The sequence below is a fragment of the Andrena cerasifolii genome, chromosome 4 (assembly GCF_050908995.1).
Source record: "Andrena cerasifolii isolate SP2316 chromosome 4, iyAndCera1_principal, whole genome shotgun sequence".
Taxonomy (NCBI): Eukaryota; Metazoa; Arthropoda; class Insecta; order Hymenoptera; family Andrenidae; genus Andrena; species Andrena cerasifolii.
In genome coordinates this window covers 19,889,243-19,909,070 of record NC_135121.1, presented here as the reverse complement: position 1 = coordinate 19,909,070, position 19,828 = coordinate 19,889,243, and the positions used below count along the sequence as shown (strand labels likewise).

The 19,828-nt window shown below is 33.8% G+C and overlaps 5 protein-coding genes across 5 annotated transcripts; 2 read left to right on the top strand and 3 right to left on the bottom strand.

Annotated features, from left to right (window-relative positions):
- Positions 1–935: 935 nt before the first annotated feature.
- LOC143368394 (FAD-dependent oxidoreductase domain-containing protein 1) lies at positions 936–7,231 on the bottom strand. The gene is made up of 7 exons (XM_076811076.1): positions 6,954–7,231; positions 6,133–6,402; positions 5,469–5,954; positions 4,176–4,321; positions 3,975–4,061; positions 3,213–3,366; positions 936–2,626 (listed from the first exon to the last, which is right to left on the bottom strand). The coding sequence occupies exons 1-7, from the start codon at positions 7,047–7,049 to the stop codon at positions 2,372–2,374; spliced, it is 1,494 nt and encodes a 497-aa protein (XP_076667191.1). The 5' UTR covers positions 7,050–7,231; the 3' UTR covers positions 936–2,371.
- A 1,030-nt stretch (positions 7,232–8,261) lies between these two features.
- Positions 8,262–10,785, bottom strand: LOC143368395 (uncharacterized). The gene is made up of 4 exons (XM_076811077.1): positions 10,106–10,785; positions 9,474–9,609; positions 8,912–9,362; positions 8,262–8,827 (listed from the first exon to the last, which is right to left on the bottom strand). Exons 1-4 carry the CDS (start codon positions 10,272–10,274, stop codon positions 8,543–8,545), a joined length of 1,041 nt encoding a protein of 346 aa, XP_076667192.1. The 5' UTR covers positions 10,275–10,785; the 3' UTR covers positions 8,262–8,542.
- Positions 10,786–11,276: 491 nt separating this feature from the next.
- On the top strand, positions 11,277–12,713 carry Nd-b22 (NADH dehydrogenase (ubiquinone) B22 subunit). The gene is made up of 2 exons (XM_076811086.1): positions 11,277–11,488; positions 12,289–12,713. The coding sequence occupies exons 1-2, from the start codon at positions 11,379–11,381 to the stop codon at positions 12,620–12,622; spliced, it is 444 nt and encodes a 147-aa protein (XP_076667201.1). The 5' UTR covers positions 11,277–11,378; the 3' UTR covers positions 12,623–12,713.
- A 331-nt stretch (positions 12,714–13,044) lies between these two features.
- Positions 13,045–16,418, top strand: LOC143368396 (uncharacterized). The gene is made up of 5 exons (XM_076811078.1): positions 13,045–13,731; positions 15,009–15,270; positions 15,352–15,559; positions 15,922–16,051; positions 16,262–16,418. The coding sequence occupies exons 1-5, from the start codon at positions 13,407–13,409 to the stop codon at positions 16,351–16,353; spliced, it is 1,017 nt and encodes a 338-aa protein (XP_076667193.1). The 5' UTR covers positions 13,045–13,406; the 3' UTR covers positions 16,354–16,418.
- On the bottom strand, positions 16,100–19,297 carry Stas (Transmembrane protein stas). Its single transcript, XM_076811085.1, has 4 exons — positions 19,180–19,297; positions 18,334–18,445; positions 18,133–18,261; positions 16,100–17,396 (listed from the first exon to the last, which is right to left on the bottom strand). Exons 1-4 carry the CDS (start codon positions 19,205–19,207, stop codon positions 16,889–16,891), a joined length of 777 nt encoding a protein of 258 aa, XP_076667200.1. The 5' UTR covers positions 19,208–19,297; the 3' UTR covers positions 16,100–16,888.
- Between the last annotated feature and the right edge of the window lie 531 nt (positions 19,298–19,828).

The window sequence follows — 19,828 nt, the reverse complement described above, 5'->3', positions numbered from 1 at the left end:
CATTCTTCTTTCCATGTCTAGAGTGCGCCCATTGTCTAGCGACGAAGAAATATCCAGCTGCAGTAATTTACTTACCTTTTACGCGAGAATAAGTTCTTTTACAATCTTATTCATTCGTTGGGTACAGCGTTGGCAGCCACTTACAGAAGAAGCGAAATGTAATCCTTTCAGAATTTTATCCCTTCGCGATGAATTCATATAGAAAATGCCTGTACCTATTTTTTTTATTCGTTTTTACCTTACTGACAGTTTAGTTATCTGTCCAATTACTCTTTTTCCATGAAATTGTGAATTTTACAATTAGTATCTCGTGCTAGTAATTTATTACGCATAATGATTTATATAATACAATAAAACGTAATATTCTTATATTATTGTTTTAGCACTGATTGTACTATTATTTTATAATCTTTTCACTTCATGAAACCACATGTTAATAAACGAGCATTACATTAAAATTCTATGGAAACTAGTCTTTTACATTCTTTTAAACAATTCTTGATCGATTTTCAAAGAATTCAATGGCACAAGTATTCAAAATAATTTTTTTATTTCACAAAAATTAGTAGAATTTATGTCTCGACAAAATTTTGGTTAAACATTGGCTTGTAACATTAAAAGCATAAAAATACCGATTAAAATGTCTAATTAAAATAAATTAAATAGTCACATAGGATTAAAATTTAAACGTATCATTGTAGTGCTTAAAATTAAAAGTGACAAATGCAAATAAGTAACTGTTATTATAGAATCATTAATTCTCCAATTATCCAAACATATTAAAAAGGCAATTTTTTCGATATCATTAAAATAGAAAATAGTTATGATTATACATAATATATAATATATTGCAATTATAGATTATTCTTTTGTATCTGTATTGATTTTTCATGAAAATAAAAGTATTGGAAAATACTTTACGAAAATAGCGAATATAAACATTAACAATGTACAATTTATTCATGATTTTTAAATTACATCTGAATGTATACAAATTTATACAAAATTACTTAAATACGCGTTTATAGGATTTCTCAAGATAAGTATTACACTTGTTCAATGAGAGAAAACACGAAACCCAACAGTACTTTTGTATCCAATTTTTCTGATTATCTTGTGTAATGTCCATTCAACTTGTTTTACTTCCCTAATAGTAAAATACAAGTATTGTATTTTATTTATAAGGAACAAAGTTATGTTTTACAATAAACACAAAATAACAAACTATTGGGTTTCCCCGCATCTGTAATCGCTTAACAACCATGCATGAAATTCGCGCGATGCCTTGAGGCAATCGTACAGTGGAGACTTCTTTTTGCAAATAGGTTTTTGGTTTGCGAAGAGTTTCAGCCAGGCCCGGCTCGCCCGTATAGGCAATATTATAGCATTTTTTAAAATAAAGTTTTAAATATAATATTACAAGTTGTACTATAAATGATGTAAGTTACGAATGAAAATTCTGAGTAAAGTCATCAAAAACTCAAACACATGTATTACAAAAATAAAGGGCGCGATTTGGCAAGCTTGGCTATCGTGCAAAAAAGGCTCGAGGCGGGCCTGGTTTCAGCAGTTCATTTACTCTAAATAGAGTATAAGGTGTTTGCGCCATTTCACAGGAACACGTTGGGTGGCATAAGGTTTTACTGTCAGAAATCGCATAGCCTAATTGGCATATAAATATGTCCATGCCAAGCAAAGAGTTATTATGGTTGAAGAAATTTGTTTAAAATTGGCCGAGTGCTCTTTATATCGTTATAACGTTGTCGAAAAGCAATGCATCTAAAATCTGAAAACAGCAGCTGAAAGTAGAGATTCCACGCTTTCAAACCATATTTTCAAAATATCGATACGACTATTTTTGCCGGAGTTATGATCATGTGAACTTGCCCCTATTTCTCCGGTTCCTAGAGGTGATCCTTTAATTAATGTGAAGAGTGTAGAATGACAAGTTTTGGGTTTGACTGACTTCGGATTAATGAGACTCCACTGCACAATGTACATATTTGGTTTAAATGCATATGATATATTATTTCTTAAACTGCGAAAATGCATGACCTAAAAACATGTAAAGTTCTATAGAAGAAAATGAAGATGTATTTAAAATCTTTGGTCATAACGATGTCAAAAAAGAATTCGATCTACTATCGTAGGGTGCGTTCCACAACTCGTCCGCAATGCCCGTGATTTTCGTTACATATCGGACGATTTGGACGTAAGTGGAATTCGCCCGTAGTCTCAGGTTGAATAGAATGCATGCAACCCTATATGATACATGTATATGCAACTGATATCATACAATGTACAAATAATACACTTTAATATACATACGGATTATGGAACACCATATTCTACACGTATATGAACACATTCCTCAAACAATGTTAGCTTCAAATACGGGTTTGTCTGATAAAATTCTATGATAACCAAGGCTCGTTAAATCAATCGTCATATATTTGCCATCGACAATTAATTCCGATATTGCTCTACCAACGGCTGGTGCTTGTTGAATTCCGTGCCCACTGAATCCAGTTGCGAAGAATAAATTCTTATGGTATGGATGTATTCCAATTATTCCATTTTGATCGAAAGTATTATACTCGTAGTATCCTGCCCAAGCAGATTTTACCTATGAAATAGCAAATACATCAAAAAAGTAATTTTTATTTCTTTCCTTTTGTTATACTATTAATTTTTAAATTATTAAGTGTGATGATCAGAATCAAATTTAAGTTTAGCCTTTTGTTTCTGAAGTTCTTGTCTTGAATAATAAAATAAATAATAAACTTTTTCATTAGAAACGGTAAATTTGCCGATGAACTGGGTCCTCGCCGATTTCGATCACCTTTACATGTGTTGCCAAAAACTTTCGGCATAATATATTGAAATCTGTTTCACAGCCGACGGTATTAGTATTGGTTGGGGCTACATTAGGGCGGGGGCGCGTAAAGGGGGCTCGCTAATTCTAGTGTTAAGTAAAGTTTTTTGCAAATATCTCGTGAACCAATGCCAACCGCCAAAAAGTTTAAAAGGAAATGTTGTTCAGAATGATGACTTTGACAACATATGTGAAGATCACTGAAACCGGTGAGGACCTAGTTCATCGGCAAGTTTAATAATTGTAAAATGCCAACCCATGTACATGGTTTACTAAAAGTTATGTAAATTTTTAGTTTTAAAAATCTGAAAAAGAAATGTGTAGAATTCAAACACACCTTCAACTTATCAAAACTTTTAACTCTGTTTGCAAGCTCTGGCCAAATCTTTTCATTAAAGTACTCATGGTCGACGCTTAAATCTGTAACTGGGGGTTCTTCAGATTCAGGTGGCGATCTTCCACAAATATAAGTACCCGCTAAGCCTTCTCTCCTAAAATAAGTATTAAAACTTGATTAATGAGAAATGGAATATTTAGAAGCCATACTTGAAAATAATTAAAAAAACATGAATGTTGCGTCACGCCAGTAATATTGCGACCTTCACTTATAACGACAACAGTAAACTTGACGATGAGCCTGTATCAGCGGAACATGTACGACTGATCATATAGCATTTATCAAGTCATTCATAACATTTATTTAATCTTTTTAAAAATATCAATTTGCGGAATATTCCGCTAGGGAGATATCGGTCAGTCGCCACCGCGGATTATTCCGTGTTTGATGATACAGATAACAGAGCAGACATTTTTCGCAGAATATTCCGTTTCGCGATGCAGAGATTCTCTTATAGAAATACTAGCGGACATGTCACCCGATTTCACCCGGGAATTATTTATAATGATACCCACGTTTGTTTGTTTTTTTTATGAAGTAATTTTTATAAATAGCCTATACTCTAATCCAGGAAGTACTTATGTAATGTATATTTAAAATTTCATTGAAATCCGTTCAACCGTTTAGGCATAAAAGATGGACAAACAAACAGGTGTTTCACTTTTATATATTAGTAGGGATTATCTTTTGTACGACTCTCACCTGAAATATGTCCCTGTATGATCGATTGTTAACGGGGTGTTTAAGCCTGGTCCTTCAGGACAGTGGAAACAATAAACATATCGTTTCCTGCAAAATGCAATTACTTTAGTAAATATTCATACCACTTATAGTATAAAAAATAAGCATTGACAAATACCAAAATTCTTGATATTAAAATAAAGTAAATTCTCAATCAATCACCTTGGTTCAACAGGTAAAAATATACCCTGTACCCCTTCTGATGTATCAAATTTCACTAGGCTTGCAACCTGTCCACTGGAAGGACCAGCAGCTACGATACCTAATGCAAACTTTATCGTCTTTCTTTCACCCTCTGGAGTTTCTACCTAATAAAAAAATATGTTTACCTATATTTGCCTACCATAATTTCGAATAGAAATTCATTGAGATTAAATGAAATTTAAAATACATGGAAAAAAGAATTAAATTCAATGAGCACAGGGTGTCCCGTAATTGCGGGACTGTCCGGAATATGCAATATACGCGCCAACTACACTCCATTCCATATAAGAGCGGACCCACGCCCCTACCGATTTGCGATCGATCTGCGCAGCTTCGTATTATTAGGACTGACTGATGATTGTACAGTAAATTCCCGTTAAGAGCCCGACGAACGGGGCTGGCGGCGGGCTCATAGTGGGTTAGGCTCATATTCCTTTCCTCTCGCTCGTTGTCGGGTTCTCTCACTCTCGACCGCAGGCTTCCGAGAAATGGTGGGGATAGTCGCCGGGCTGTCAACGGGAGGTAAAAACGGGCTCATAACGGGGATTTACTGTACTTCGGAACATCAACAATGTCTCTACACTTTTTCTTACGATGCGTTGAATGTGTGTTGTCGTATTCATTAATGGATATTTTCGGGTTCCCGACATTTTCGGGTTCTCGCACACCTCTAGCGCAAACCTATTTTCATGGTTTGAACGAGTGTTTAACTCTACTGTGTGCGTGGCTCTGTATCTACGCGTGCCTCCTGCGTGTGCGTGCTAGCGTCACTGCTCCGCGCTCAGCTGTTACGGATTTAAGGTCGTTGCTCACTTATCAGTGAACTTGTCAGTGCCAGCGTCCATTAGTAAGAAAAAGAGGAGATACAGAGGAGCTCCCTTCTTCTTAACGCTGATACGCCGCAGATCTAACCCAGAACTGACATGTTCATTGATAAATCAGCAACGACCTTTAAACTACGCGGCCCGGAAGTTCCACCGCTAATATCTCGAGAACAAAGCCTCGGATCCCAAAACGGTAAAGGACTTTTCGATGTCTTTTTGCATGAAAAATTTGCATGTTCCGGATTGTCCCGATTTTGTCGCAACTTTGGGGCACCCTGTATAAAAGTAATATGCTTTTCAATCAGAGTAATTTAGAAGTATATTCTACAACGTACTTTGCTCTTAATATTTGGGATGAATTATGTAAAGCTGTTATTAAATATTGAGAATAGAAAATAAATAATCATTAATACGATACTAAACTTACAACTAATTCATCCAATCTCTCATGAGATATGTTATTACCGCTCTTCTTATACGTAAACCCTTTGGCCTCTGCGTAAACATATTCCGCACCCAAAACCAGTGCCTTTTTCTTGAATGCGCAAAGGAGAGACCACGGATCGAACCAGCCTTCTTTCTCTAATCCCAAGCAACCCAGTGAAATATCTTTCACGTTTAACCAAGGAAACATAAGTTCCAATTTGGTTGGTGTCAGCAGAACATTCTTCGCTCCAAGAAAGTTTTGCAATCTGGAGTTCTGTATTAGCTGTTCAGCTCCTTTTTCAGTTCCCAGCATCAAGTATCCATACGGATGGAAATACGGATCAATCGGAGGCTGTCCAGCAATGCCCAGGTAATCATTGATGTTGCGTATAAACTCTGCACCAAAAAGGGACATTTCGATATTTTCTTCGAGAGAAAATTGCTGGCGTAAACCACCGGCGGAAAGAACCGTCGATGCTTTAGTATACTGAAAATGAAGTTTAGATGTGTTTTTTTATACGAATATTACCTTCTCCCTGCATTTAACTTTGATCTGTTATCTGGCATTTTGTAAACTTCAGGAATATATAGAATCGGAGATCGGCAAATTACAATTGTACGATGAATTCAAAATAAACGGAATGGATTTCTTAAAGCAAACTTACCGTGGGATCTCTCTCTACGACTACAACTTTCATATCCTTAAACATACGCTTTTTCAACCAATAAGCTATCGAACTGCCTATTACTCCACCTCCAATTATAACAACGTCAGCGTGAGGTGGAACTTCTGGCGTCCGATCTATCCATGGCATCAGCTCATCGTCATCTTTTTGTGGTATAAGAATATTTTTTATCGATTCTAAATTATTCTTTACATTGTCTAAGGAGAGATTAAAACCCTTTCCTTTTTGTACGACTCTCTTGCTAATACCCTAAGGAGTCCAATAGGAATTACTATAAATGTTTATATACACTTGAAATTATATTAAATAAATTCAGTAATACCTATGTAATTTAATTAAACATAGTTTCGTAGCTTATTTTTAATGCCTTAAGTTAATATAAAATCATAGAATATAATCGTATATTCTTTCAAATATTACACATAAAACAATTATTTCCTCTTTAACACTAACATGATGCTATACTGAGACAATAAAAATTGAATTATCTTGCAAAGTGAATTCATTTGTGAACATACAGTAGTCATGTCTGCTGACAATGCGTTTAAAATTCGAATTCCGCGGAAAGCTAAAAAGTACAGTGAAATCGATCGAGATAATCGATAATTTATAACATAACATTTGGAAACTGTTAAGAATCCTGAAGAATATCGAAATAGATAAAGTGATAGTAAATGTAACACGTAACAAAGAAAAGTAAGAGGCAACAAATCAGCATTTAAATTGTAATTTATGTGTATAAACATCTACCGAGGTTAGTAGTTAACCTATCTGTCCTTTTCATTTTATGACTTCCTTACCTTTTCCGAGTAAGTCCTTTCTGTTTGAACAAATATACATTTGCCCAGATTAATCCGCGTTTTATTTCTAACCAAAATACGCAACATCTTTAACATCACGAAAGCTTTACGAATACTGCGTCTAGAACTGAGATTTTCTCTATCTTTATATCCGCAAAAGATAATTTTATAAACATTGCACCGCTGCAAGCATTCCTGGAATGATAAGGTTCCAACAAAGAAAAATTAAAAGAAATTATTTAATCTGATTAATCCATTGATTTATGACCAGAAGTTGTGAACAACAACTCTGCTCTTTGTATGCATTGCACATAGATCAACAGAGATACACAAATCATCACATTCTTTAAATGGACCAATCGATCTTGCTTTTTTCATTTGATTAGGTGCTGCAAATCTTGCTCTCACACTCTTAATATTATCACATATTATCAAATGTAATAAGTTCCCCCAGAACGGAATTTCAAATGCAACAATATGAAATGTGCTAACTTAAATTATAAAGCAATAAATCAGTATTGTTATAAAATAAATATTCGTGATAATACGGATTTCATATTATATTTCAAGTACTTTAATGCGCATTTAATATGATTTTAAAAATGTAGCTACAGATGTAATATGATTTAACCTCACAATTGTACTTGATTAATCTTCAAATATATTTTTTATTACTTCAAGAAAGTACAATTTAATATTTTAATAGCTACTTCGGGGCAATGATTCTTCCAATCAGTTTCTCTAAAGCTTTTTTGAGGAGAAGAATTAGAATTCTTCAAAAGGATTCGATTAATTAATAGGGAAAGCGATTTTATTCAACTGAGGAAATGTACATGCTCACGGCCATAATCGTACACTCCGTAAAATCGCGTAACATTTTTAAAATTGATTCAAACGACTTGAGTTATTTTGAGAAGCTAGAAGGATTAGTTTGCTATCAAGGGAACATCCCGAACCCGAAAATTCAAAAAATTCTGAAACTGTGAATATGTAGGGAATTTCCTCCTGATTGAGTATACAACTTACTTCAATCCACAAACGGGATTTTTGAATTTTCATTACAGGCGCAGAAAAAAAAGTTGAAAAAAACCACCTTTACTATTTTTTTCTGCTATTCCGACCAATTGCATTTTTTTTCAAAACGACGAAACACGCCACTTAGAAAACTAATCCTTGTAGCTTCTCAAAAAAACCCAAGTCGTTTGGACCAATTTTAAAAATGTTATGCGATTTTAAGGAGTGTACGATTATGGCTGTGAACCACTGTAAGCAACTGGATGCGAATGGAACTTTTTAAACAACAAATAATTCTATTAAAATAGGTATATTTATGTATAACGACAGCTTAGAATGTAATGATAACACATATGTACATAATGAATCTGTCTTCATTATTTCAACTTACAAAAACTTGGAACACCACACTAAATAGAAGAATCGTCTTCATCTTTTCAATTAAATTGTTATTCCTTTTTTCTTTCAGTCGCCATGATGTTTTCATGAATTTTCTTCGGAGAAGAACTAAACTAGCTTCTATTTTACAACGCATCACAATAAGTTTTATCTTTAGGAAGAATCGTTAAGAACCGTCAGCCCGTGCTGCTCTGCTTATCGATCATGTTGCACGGAATTAGAACTAGTTTAGGAATCATTCCGGGTGGCGCGATAAACTGTTGAGTACTTTGCGGTGTATTGCGCCCGGAATATTGGAGCTCCGCTTCCGTTACAATCTTACAGATGTTCATTTTAATGTCGGCTTGTGCTTTTGGAGGGAGTCGTTTCACAGTCTGCGCCATACTGTCGAAAAAGATTTCTATACTGCTTTTTCCTTCCGGCGCTAAATAGACTTGGTCATAATTATTGCTCTGTATATCCTGAAAGAAATTACATCGCCAATGAGTCAGAAGGTACGACTAGCTGTGACAATTAACTCCACTCCGAATTAAGACTAAACTTACGTCTGCTTTGGAAGCATTCTTAATAGGGCTATGCGCAGTGGGCGTAGTAACAAAAATCGACGAATCGCCTGGTTTACCCTTGAACGGTGAAGTTTTTAAAATGCTATAAGTCGTAGGAACATCTAGCGGTTCAATCTTCATCTTCTTCGGTCTTATTTTCCTATATTTCGATTGAATTTGCTGCGCGTACGTATCGATATCGTTCTGCGTCACTTCTTCTACCTCCGCGCTTTTCACTATGCCATCGTTATCGTTCAATTCCATAGAATCACGATCCAAAACTGGATCCGCAGTGGTTTCTTCTAGGACTTCCAGGTATTCGCTATAGTCTTCGTCATTGCGATCCTCCAATTGCTCCAAAAGACCTTCGGAACTAATTCCACCGGCGTTTATATCTTGAATGTAGTCTTCGCTCAATTCTATACTTTGCAGCTGATAATCTGATTCGTACCTAATTGAACATTTCTATTGACATTTAATGGTTTTAATTGAGTGCGACAAGATTGATATCGATAGCTTATACAGCGAGAAGTTACAGAAAATAATGGCAGAGTATTCTTACGGGAATTTCAAGAAGCTAAGATGATCCTCGAAAATCCATTTCTTTCTACGAACCCCTTTCTCCGTTCTGTTCTTATATTTGAGTATGCGGCAGTAAGTATCTCTTAAATTCTTCCATCTCAATCTGACCCACGTAGCTAAGAAATATTATTTCAATTATACAAGCATGTTTATATTACTTGTGTAACACTTAAACTTTTACATCAATTTATAATTACGTGTAATGGTATTGAAATGATAAGTATACACGCGGGAAAACATAGGCTCATAAACATAAAAATTATTAATCTATCTGTTACATTAATCTTTCTGTTTAAGGAAAACACATTTCTGTTTAGTGGAAGAGTTAATATTTATACAAATAAGAGCTTGTTATTAATAACAAACATTATATACATATACATATATTGAAAACAAAAAATAAAAATCTTAGTTTACTTTTTTCAAACTTCATTTAAATACTTTCGGATTCTTTAAACGAAAACGAATTGTAGAAAAGTGATTAAACTTTCGGTTTGATGAATTGCAGGAATTAATAATCGTTGTACTGATAAAAGAAATGGTATTCTACTAAACATAAGAAAATTAAAGAGCAAAGATACGAAAATGGGAAAGAAGAAAATGAGTTCGTACGATCGAGGCCAAGTTCATCGGAAATCCTCTTCCAGACCTTCTGTCGGAACTCCTGAAGCTTAATAGAAGAGCCCTTCACTTCAGCACTATATAAAACGGGGTGTTGTTTTATCGCTTCGATGATCTTCAGCGAAATTTTATGCGAATCAGGCGGCATCGTCGGCACCATTTCGCTCGTTGAAAATCGTTCGTAGGAAAGCAACTACTGTCGTCAATATTGGAAACTCGATCCTACGCTCCTGATTTGAAGATTAAACGAAACGTTCATTCGTTGTAAAGAAGTTTAATATTTAATTGCCGCGATCGAATGTAATTGCCGTAGTGTCATTCGGTCATCGAGAGAAATGAAATCCACGTTTCCGTTTATCTTTAACGTCGTTTATAAATTGGACGAATTTGCGAGACATTCGATGTAAATTCCTGTATCAGCAATATGGTTAAATTTTCCTTCTTATTTCAGAACGAAATTGAAGGTTGGATTCTCAGCTTAATGTGAATCTCAAAGCCCATTTTGCCCGTCAAAGTGAATAGCAGGGTTTAAATTCATTGCACAAGGATGTTGTCGGAGGTCTCGTTAATCGCCGGAGAGATTAAAGCTCGCGTCGCGTCCTAAGAATCGGTCGTGAAGTACGCTGAAAATAAAGGGTCTGAACAAATGGAACGACAATCGCCATTCTTTGTGGCTGACTGCATTTCCGTCGCGCTGCTTAACCGGAAGTCCTCCGTCTTTTAATTTTCTCATTTTAAACTGAACATTATTTAACATTTATTTCAGTCTATGCATTCAGACTTCTATATATCTTGATGGAACAATGCAATTCGTACATAATTTTTTTAGCCATTTAATATTTAGAAGATTTTATCGCCTTGATCATAATTTTATTCCGTATTGAATAGATCAAGAAATAAAGCGAGGATTTTACATTGAAATTAAAATTAAAACTAAAATTAATCATATGATTTGCACTAGAGAATCTTCGAACTGAGAAAATAATAAATGATAAACTATATACGTTTCACGTTTAAACGAATTTTCACTTACTCATTAAAAATTACTATCAGTATTTTGGAAGAAGATACTTTTACAGAAAACAGATGAAAAATTACAAAATAATTTTTAAAAAATCTTGCATTTTTCGTACACTTCGTCTCGAAGCCGTATCTATGTAGGCTGTGTCGATTTTATATAGTTTATGACTATCGTGCAGTTAGATAATTCGCTTACAAAGCAAAACCACTTTTCGAGTGAATTTAGTTTTGAATCTAAGAAAAAATGGCTCAGTTGCCATCGGAATTAATCAGCCACAGCACAAAAGTATGCCGCCTTTATAAAAAGGCTTTACGTTCTGTGCGTGACTGGTATCCCAATAGACTTCGCGGCAGGTATATTCATAAAAATTCGTTTCAGACCTTATACGTGCTAATTACGATTTTCATGCATAATAATTAAAATTTGATGAGTGTAAAGAATTTTTATACTCAGAGAAATTCTATCCTGTAGAAAACTATCTCATAGAACAGGGTAGAGAACAGTTTAGATAGTACAACATTATTTCTCATTAATTGTTGGAATTATTTGACTTTTCCTTTCACTCCGATATTCGCATGTTATTAGGCTGCTGCCTTTGTTTATTTCTTATTCCTTGTATTTTCTGCCTCTAAACTCCTCAATGGGATGGAATAAACAGAGCAGAGATGAGAAGCAAAGCCTAGTTTACATTAGTCAAGTAAACGGTATAGTAGAGAGGCAATTGTGAAAAAACATATCTAACTTGACTAGTGTAAACAGTTAGTCGAGTAAACAGGCGAGTATTAGCCAAGTCCAGTGGTAGAGCGGACAGTATAATAGCTTGCCCACTCGCCTCTCCCAACCACGGTCATAAGACAGTGACACAGCTGAAATGGTAAGAATATGCTCGCTTTCCACCAAGCACGACAAAGACCGACTTTAGCATCGTGTAAATACCTACACAGAAATCGGGGGCGAGTCGACTATTGGGCCAAGCACTGGGCTCGGTTCACTAGGCCGAGTTAATTGACTAATGTAAACCAGGCTCGATGTAGCGGTGTTTACTTATCGGTGATCCGGAGTAACTAGTTAAATTTAATGTTAAATATAGTAGTCGTGGTTGATAAGATATCTTCGTTATTGCATCTTAAATTTAAACAATATTTTGCTCAAGGTACGAGTCCATCCTGTTAAGAAAGCGTTTCGATGATAATCGCGATATAAAGGACGCTCGTATTGCAAAGAAACTTTTACTGGAAGGCGAAGAAGAAGTATTTCAAAGGACACATTGGCAACCAATAAAATTCCCTACTTCCTTAGGGGGAACAGCATATAGTCGTGACGTTGACACGCCAGATAGTGCACTCGATTATTGGGATCCAATGGAAAAAGCACGGTACCCAAAATATTTTGCTCGGCGAGAGGAACTCAAGAAGGAATACGAACAGCTTTACTATAAATTGTATCCAGAGACTCCTAAAACTTCTGGAAACAAGGAAAATGCTTAAAAGTTATGTATATTGGTGTCTGTAGATGTAATAGTTAGGTGAAATATTTATGTACATACATGTAATAAAAGATCGTGGCTTATACCCTGAAGGATATCTGCTAATAATTTAATTTATCAACAAGCTGAAAATTACGAACTATAAGGCCCGGTGCAGACTGCAGACGAGTGGTTTGCGGCAGTTTGCCGCTGCGTTCATTCGCGGTGAAGTAATACCTGCGTTCGTCAAAACGAACGCAAACATACCGCCCAGTAGCCGCAAAACTTTGCGTCCCGTGTGAAAAGCTTTAATTTTATGAGAAGAATAAGAGGGTATAAAATTTTCAAACTTTTTAATAAATTGTTTAAATCTCTAGAACTGTGTGCCTTGTACATATTACGTTTACAATTATTATATTAAAAATATAGTTCTTTATATTTATAAAATGAAGTTTTTCAGCGTGTTTTACAATTAGAAATTTAACAAATAGAAGTGCGCGCTGTTTTTTAAATTTTTCAGCTGCGTTCAAAATTACACCACGAGATGGCGCAGTGGTATCATTTAAATTCAAGAGAAATTTGTATATCTACGTTATTACGGTAGCTAATTGTCATTGGCATGTTGATTTGTCATTTGTTGTTCTTGATAGAACGAACGTTACAATTTAAGAGTATTTAATACTTATGAAACTTAAAACTATGTACCATGCCTTTGCATATATGCGTATACATACTTTAATTGTTTATAAATAAAACTATAATTTGTAATTGAAGTGTTCTCACTTTTATTCTGTCTGTTCTGGAAAATGGTTAATCTAGAAGTGTATAAAATAAAACTGGAAAATATTCGACAGTATGCACGCGAAAATGGTATATCGGAATCTGACATTGACAAAACATTACAAAAATCGTTTCAAATTCTTGAAAGCAAGAGTAAACCGCGTGGTGCAGCTTGCTGCGTAAAACTAACCATCTTAGTTTTGCTCGTGATGATTATATGTTTTGCATCTTTTGATCGGAAATTCTTAGCAGCTATAATAATGAGAAATTTGCAGAATTCTATTTATCCCGGTTTAAAATTACTGCGGAAAGTAGCTGTTCCAATAATACAACGTTATCCTTCTCTATCGGGTATGTTTAAGTCATGATTTACTTTCAAATTGCATTGATAATAAAAAATTCCTTAACTGCAATCTTGCGGTGCATGCTTTATGTTCCTTTTAATCTTTGCATTATATTGTTATGAAAATTGTATTAAGCGATACAAGTTTAATGAGATGATTAATTCATTCTGATTTAATTATATTTTTAAATATCAGCTGAAGCATAGAAGTTTTATAAATTTTTTAGGTAATTTAATAGATATACAAGGTGTTATTCTACTGATAGTCAATACTCTAAATATAGGAGGAGAATATAGAATACACTCTTTTAACATCGCGTTTCGTTTTCAAGAAAATTCAAAGTCAAGTTTCTCGAAAACGAAGCGTGATATTAAACAATTGTATTCTGCATTTTCCTTGTATTTTAACGTCTAGAATCACCCTCTAGAGTATTGCCTATCAGGAGAGTGACACCCTGTATGTATGCTTACCTTTGGCACTATTTTATTATATATCTACTAAGGTGCCACTTATTTATTTAGTAAAAAAATTCAAATTTTCTATGGGACTCCTCCTAATTTTGTTTCATTTGATCTAATATAGTAATGCGTAAAGATTCAGCTTATTCAAATGACATTAAGCCCTGGTGATTTGAACTTTAACTTTAAAATATTACAAAGAAATCTTGCAAACATAAAAAATTAAGTAATGGAATAGCAACCCCTGCTATTCCATTTTACTTTTATTTTTTCCTAGAATTGTCGTTATTTGTAAAACTGTATACTTGACTTTGATATGTTCCGGAATTGTGATTAATTTTTTTAATTCGATAAATTAGAATGTATGTAGGATCTGGAAGACAGTTGGGACATTTGAAATAAGATAAATCCCTCAATAACAATTTGAAAAGGTAATTTTTTGTTAATTTCCACGCGTTGTCGCCACGGGAGAATTTTTTCCGAGCGAGCTGAAATTTGGTGTAGCGCAATTTTCAATCAAAAGGAACAAAACTAGGGAACAAAACTAGGGAATTTTTTCAAAATCAAAAGTCGGAAAATAACGTTCAAATAAAGTAAATATAAACATGGTGATACAATCTCAGAGTTATTAAGACATGATGCATGATAAAACGGTAGCTAGAAATATATTACTGTTTACAATACGATAGTATTGGTCTATAAAAGGTTGATATCAAAACAAATCTAGAGACTATGTTATGGACAGTATTTTCTTTATTTGCATTTTCTTTTGTTTCCAGTTAAGTGTTATTACCAATTATAGATGTTTTGTGTTGATACTTTTTAGAATTTTATGATGAATGGTGTATATTGGAAAATCCATATTTCTATGTAAATGATATTGACTGTTGGCCTTGTAGCGTTGTACATTTTATACCTGATTTAACTGGTCACCATATATCTAGATCGTTTAATCCTGGAATTCCTTATACTAAGACAGAAGCTATTTCCGAAGTTCATATGGAAAATGTACGACAATTATTCGGGGAAAATTCTGAAGTGTTCGAAAAGGATGCTATGAAAGTATTTTCTAATAATATAACTTACAGGTATATTATATAGAAATTGAAATGATCGGAATATTTCAAGTCGAAGATAAATTTCTTTGAGTAAGCAATATATCCTTCCAGAAACATTCGAGATGTTATGGAAAGTAGAATGGATTTAAATCCCTCGGAAAGCTTAAATAATCACATTACGTGGAGGGTTAATAGAATGACAGCAGGCAGAATTTTGAGAAAATTATTTCCGAAACCTGTTGATACTCCAGCTTGGTGGGACCAGAGTACAGAGAAATTTGTTCTAATCGATGAACAAAAATCTCCGCCTTACTCTCTGGTTAGAAATTATTATATTCTATAAGTCTATATAACACTCTTTCTATGTTCTTTACATATCCTCGTGATTTTGATAATTAAATAATCTACATAGTACTGCAATGCTTCACTGATCTGCAATATTTTGGAATTGAAATTTGAAATCTTTGTGACGTAATTGATCGTTTATTACGGCTATTTCAATTCAAAGGCCGTCGCTCACTAGGCCGAAGCGAAGTTTTCGTCGAGAATAAGAAAATACGCGCAAAATATTCTCGACGAAAATTTCCCTTTGGTCGCCGCGCTTTTAAAAAACTATTAAAATTAAATCTGAATACAAAATAATTTTTTTGTAATCAATGAATTTTATTCGCAATATTACAGCCAAATCCTGAGTGCAGTAATGTCGTAATAAGGTGTACGAGTGGTACAAGATTAATAAAAATGGCAGCAAGTCCAGAATGCACTGGGTCTTGTGAACCTTTCACGGTTCTATTAACCGCTGGAAAAACTTGTGAGTACTTTGGTTTAAATATTATAATTAATTAAATAACTAAATTAATTTATAACTATTACAAATCATCTGTTTTTATTTTTGACTTTGTATATTTTTCACAGGTCTATGTACATTTCATTTAAATTATTCTTTGTGTCCATTGTATATATGTACATTGTTTCATGGTGTTTGGATAATTTACTGTTGGAATTATATTTTTTCTTTCAGTGTGGTACAACTGGTGGTATTGGAGACCAATTAGCTTTTCAGCTTTAAATTCAACTAGTGTCTCTATTAACTACATGACTTCTTTTTGCTAAATTACTTTCACGTATCGTTTAAAGTGTTTTTGCATAATTAGGTTACTAAAGAAGTTATCTAATATTATATAGTGATTTTACTTCTCTCCCGTTTCATCGAAGTAAAATAACTTCTTAAATAATTTATTCTGTGCGAAATATTCTAAAGTTTAAAGGCGCATTGGAATTGAGTTTGTGCTGGTTTTACAGATTCAATATTTGTAAATAAATAATTGAATTGCTACCAATTATAAAAATTGAAAGGATTCTATTGCTAAATGCTATTTTTTGCATCTAAATGATAAACTCATTTAAATATGCAATTGTTAATATCTAAATAAATGTGATTTCAAAAGAAACCTTCATCTTGGTTCAAGGAATGTCCTACAAGTTAACTATTACAGAACTGAATCGCGTGGAAATGAATTCGATGCTAACAATTGGATTAAAATACGTTAATCTTTGAGTTTTTATGTCGCGCTACGTTCAGCACCACAAAAATTTAAATAAACGCTTTTTGAATAAATAGATCTTTGTTAAATTCTGTCCCTAAAATCTAATCAAATTTCTGTCGTAGTTTTTGCTTAAATAAAACAGGTACTAATGACAATACTGCGAACGCGCACAATATTAAAATACTGTTCCAAGACCACGCGTCGCTCGATGAAGTTAAGTTTTGCAGCGTCTGACCCGCTTGTATCGCTACAAAAGATGGCGGAGCTACGCCGAAAAATGTACCTATAGTAAACGGTGCGAAAGGCACGCCAATTACAGGGCTAGCTAAATTGATAAACCAGTTCGGTAATAGCGGCGTTATCCGAAGGAACAACATATAATTGAAAAGATGGTGTTTGTGCTTCCTCACTGTCAGCGTCCATTCCTGCGCTTTATCCGGGAAGTATTTAAAAAGTAATTTACGCCCCACAAGTGATGACAGAAGATAGCAGAGTGATGCCCCGATAGCACTGCAACTGCATACTAAGAATAAAGCTAAAGGGAATGGGAAAAGAAAGCCGGAAAGGATCGAAAGGAAAATGGAACCTGGAATAGCAAAAGTTTGCAAGCTATATCGATGTTAAGGAAGTTTGTATCAGGGTTTGAAACGGCTCTAGAAATAACTATTTCTTTTGCTTTCACCCGCTAATATGGTTCCATTTCATAAAAAAGTAGTTCCTGAAAAAGATTATTGCAATCGGACAACAGGAAAGGGTGCCGACTAGGCCTCGAAGTTTAGAATTCATCAATGGTTTGAATTTAAAGAATTTCTCAAAAAACGATAAGCCCCATCGAAATTTTGTTCAAACAATATTAAGAGAGCATTTAATTTTCTATAATTACTGTTTATATAATTTTTCTGTGCTTCCAACCAGTTTTTAGATAGTAGCGTTTGAATATAGAGAGATCCGCGCGTATAGACAATACGTCATTCCGTACCTCTCTATATTCAAATGCTATTATCTAAAAACTGGTTGGAAGCACGAAAAACTTATATAAACAGTAACTGTAGAAAATTAAATGCTCTTTTAATATTATTTGAAGAAAATTTCGATAGGGCTTATCGTTTTTTAAGAAATTCTTTAAATCCAAAATATTGATATATTCTAAACTTTAAGACCTGGCCGGCACCCTTTCCCGTCGCCCGATTGTAATAAACTTTTTCAGGGACTATTTTTTTATCAAATGATACCGCTCTAGGGGGTAAAAGCAAAGAAATACAAAAAAAAAATTTGGATACGTATAAATAAGGGCCACCCTAGTGCACAGCATTCTGAATTTAAGAGATTAACTTTAAAAGGATACAAAATATATGTAGTAAATAATCCAGCTAGCACCTGGGCATAATATAGATCCTTATACCGACTTAGAAGTTTTCCTAGATTTTTAGCATCCTCGATATGCATTGGTAATTTCATATATTGCCGTTCATTTCTAAAAAATGTAATAAAGTTTAACACTTCGCTATGTGAAATGTGGTTGTTATTGTGGTTGTTATCTTCTTACTCTGCAAGTTCTGGGAAACTAGTGTACACGTAAAACAATGCCAGTAACGATGTGACGAAGATCACTGCGACTGTTAGAACAGCTTGTCTAGTTGATCTCTCTTTAGAAAAATCTGAAATACATATGTAAAGTTTTATTCGAGTCCTGTAAACGGTAGTCTTAGTCTCACTATTAAAGAAACATAAATTTCAATACGATATTCATTAACCTCGTTTTATGACAGTTATCCAATTTTCGTCTATTCGAGAATGTAACTTCCCTTGAAATAGGTTAGGTTTTGAAATAGGACACGAATGTCAGCATTTATTTACGAGTATAAAAGTGTCAGTTTTAAATCCAGTTAATTATCGGAATGGCAATCCTTGTGAGGTTACAATTTCTATTATCAGTAGTTGTTTCATTTAATTAGTGTCATAAAGGAGGTTAAAATATTTTGAGGTTATTTAAGAAACAATATTCGCAGATGAAACAAATAATATATAAAATACGTTAGACATCTAATTAGCACATGGGGTATGATAATACGTTAGGAATCATTAAATAGAAATTTAATTGTATCTATGAGCTACGTAAAATTGAATTTGCAAAGTTAGAATCTGTTTGACGTAGATTAAAATTTCTATAACAAGGAAAGGTAGGTTAGAATTTCTACAACAATAAATTATAAAGAGAGAAATATGTTACGAGCATATATTTAAAAGGTTATAAATTAAATGAAAATTTGCTTGACAATTAATCATAACATGTTGGAAATCGTTTAATGGAAAATGACACGTAATAAATTGTTTTAGAAAAATCAAAAGATATTTTACTTTCACAGGGTTGTAGTGTAAAAAATGATCTTACCGGTACTTTGTCCTACTCTAGGTTCCATTTTTGTACTTTCGCTGTTACTGTTCTATCGCCAGTCAATTGCCCCGCAATTCAAGATGGCGCGAGAGTAGAAGAACCTGTCACGATTTTTCTAAGAAATTAACTGAATTAATGACTTCAAATTTCTGTGATATATACAATACACTTAACTATATTCAAATTTAATATACACCAGCTTACACGTCGATTATTTACCTGTAGGTTAAACGAAATTTACTTTGAAAATACAGTAAACTAAAAAATTAGCCTTCAAAATCAAATTACGTTATCCACTCGTGAATCCGCTTATTAAATTGTCATTGTTCCATAATTATTATTATCCTTCTCGTCAATCTAATTCCATCTTAATTTTTTTAATTACCATATCGATAATACAAGTGTTTGCGCAGATCCAATTTAAAATTAAAATTTAACAAGTCAATGAAACTGTGATCGAATCAATCGATCTGTCAAAGTATAATGCCACCGATGACCTTACCAGTAATAATTATTATTATTACTTATTTATATGTTCATATACAAATTATTTTCAAAATATCATTATACCCGTAATTTACTTAAACAATTACGGCGAACGATGATAAAGTCTATCGGGTTTTCTGTATTTACAGAATTATTTGTC

What these genes read in the sequence shown, in the direction of transcription:
- LOC143368394 (XM_076811076.1), bottom strand. Translation starts at nt 7,049, where the DNA reads ATGTTAAAGATGTTGCGTATTTTGGTTAGAAATAAAACGCGGATTAAT. An exon ending in AAAGGACTTACTCGGAAAAG is followed by an intron (nt 6,403 to 6,953) that starts GTAAGGAAGTCA and finishes TGGACTCCTTAG; the next exon opens with GGTATTAGCAAGAGAGTCGT. An exon ending in AAAGTTTTGATAAGTTGAAG is followed by an intron (nt 2,627 to 3,212) that starts GTGTGTTTGAAT and finishes GCTATTTCATAG; the next exon opens with GTAAAATCTGCTTGGGCAGG.
- LOC143368395 (XM_076811077.1), bottom strand. Translation starts at nt 10,274, where the DNA reads ATGGTGCCGACGATGCCGCCTGATTCGCATAAAATTTCGCTGAAGATC. An exon ending in CGATGAACTTGGCCTCGATC is followed by an intron (nt 9,610 to 10,105) that starts GTACGAACTCAT and finishes AATATTTCTTAG; the next exon opens with CTACGTGGGTCAGATTGAGA. An exon ending in AGAATGCTTCCAAAGCAGAC is followed by an intron (nt 8,828 to 8,911) that starts GTAAGTTTAGTC and finishes AATTTCTTTCAG; the next exon opens with GATATACAGAGCAATAATTA.
- Nd-b22 (XM_076811086.1), top strand. Translation starts at nt 11,379, where the DNA reads ATGGCTCAGTTGCCATCGGAATTAATCAGCCACAGCACAAAAGTATGC. An exon ending in CCCAATAGACTTCGCGGCAG is followed by an intron (nt 11,489 to 12,288) that starts GTATATTCATAA and finishes ATTTTGCTCAAG; the next exon opens with GTACGAGTCCATCCTGTTAA.
- LOC143368396 (XM_076811078.1), top strand. Translation starts at nt 13,407, where the DNA reads ATGGTTAATCTAGAAGTGTATAAAATAAAACTGGAAAATATTCGACAG. An exon ending in ACGTTATCCTTCTCTATCGG is followed by an intron (nt 13,732 to 15,008) that starts GTATGTTTAAGT and finishes GATACTTTTTAG; the next exon opens with AATTTTATGATGAATGGTGT. An exon ending in AATCTCCGCCTTACTCTCTG is followed by an intron (nt 15,560 to 15,921) that starts GTTAGAAATTAT and finishes GCAATATTACAG; the next exon opens with CCAAATCCTGAGTGCAGTAA.
- Stas (XM_076811085.1), bottom strand. Translation starts at nt 19,207, where the DNA reads ATGGAACCTAGAGTAGGACAAAGTACCG. An exon ending in AGTTTCCCAGAACTTGCAGA is followed by an intron (nt 18,262 to 18,333) that starts GTAAGAAGATAA and finishes TACATTTTTTAG; the next exon opens with AAATGAACGGCAATATATGA. An exon ending in TTATTTACTACATATATTTT is followed by an intron (nt 17,397 to 18,132) that starts GTATCCTTTTAA and finishes ACATCGATATAG; the next exon opens with CTTGCAAACTTTTGCTATTC.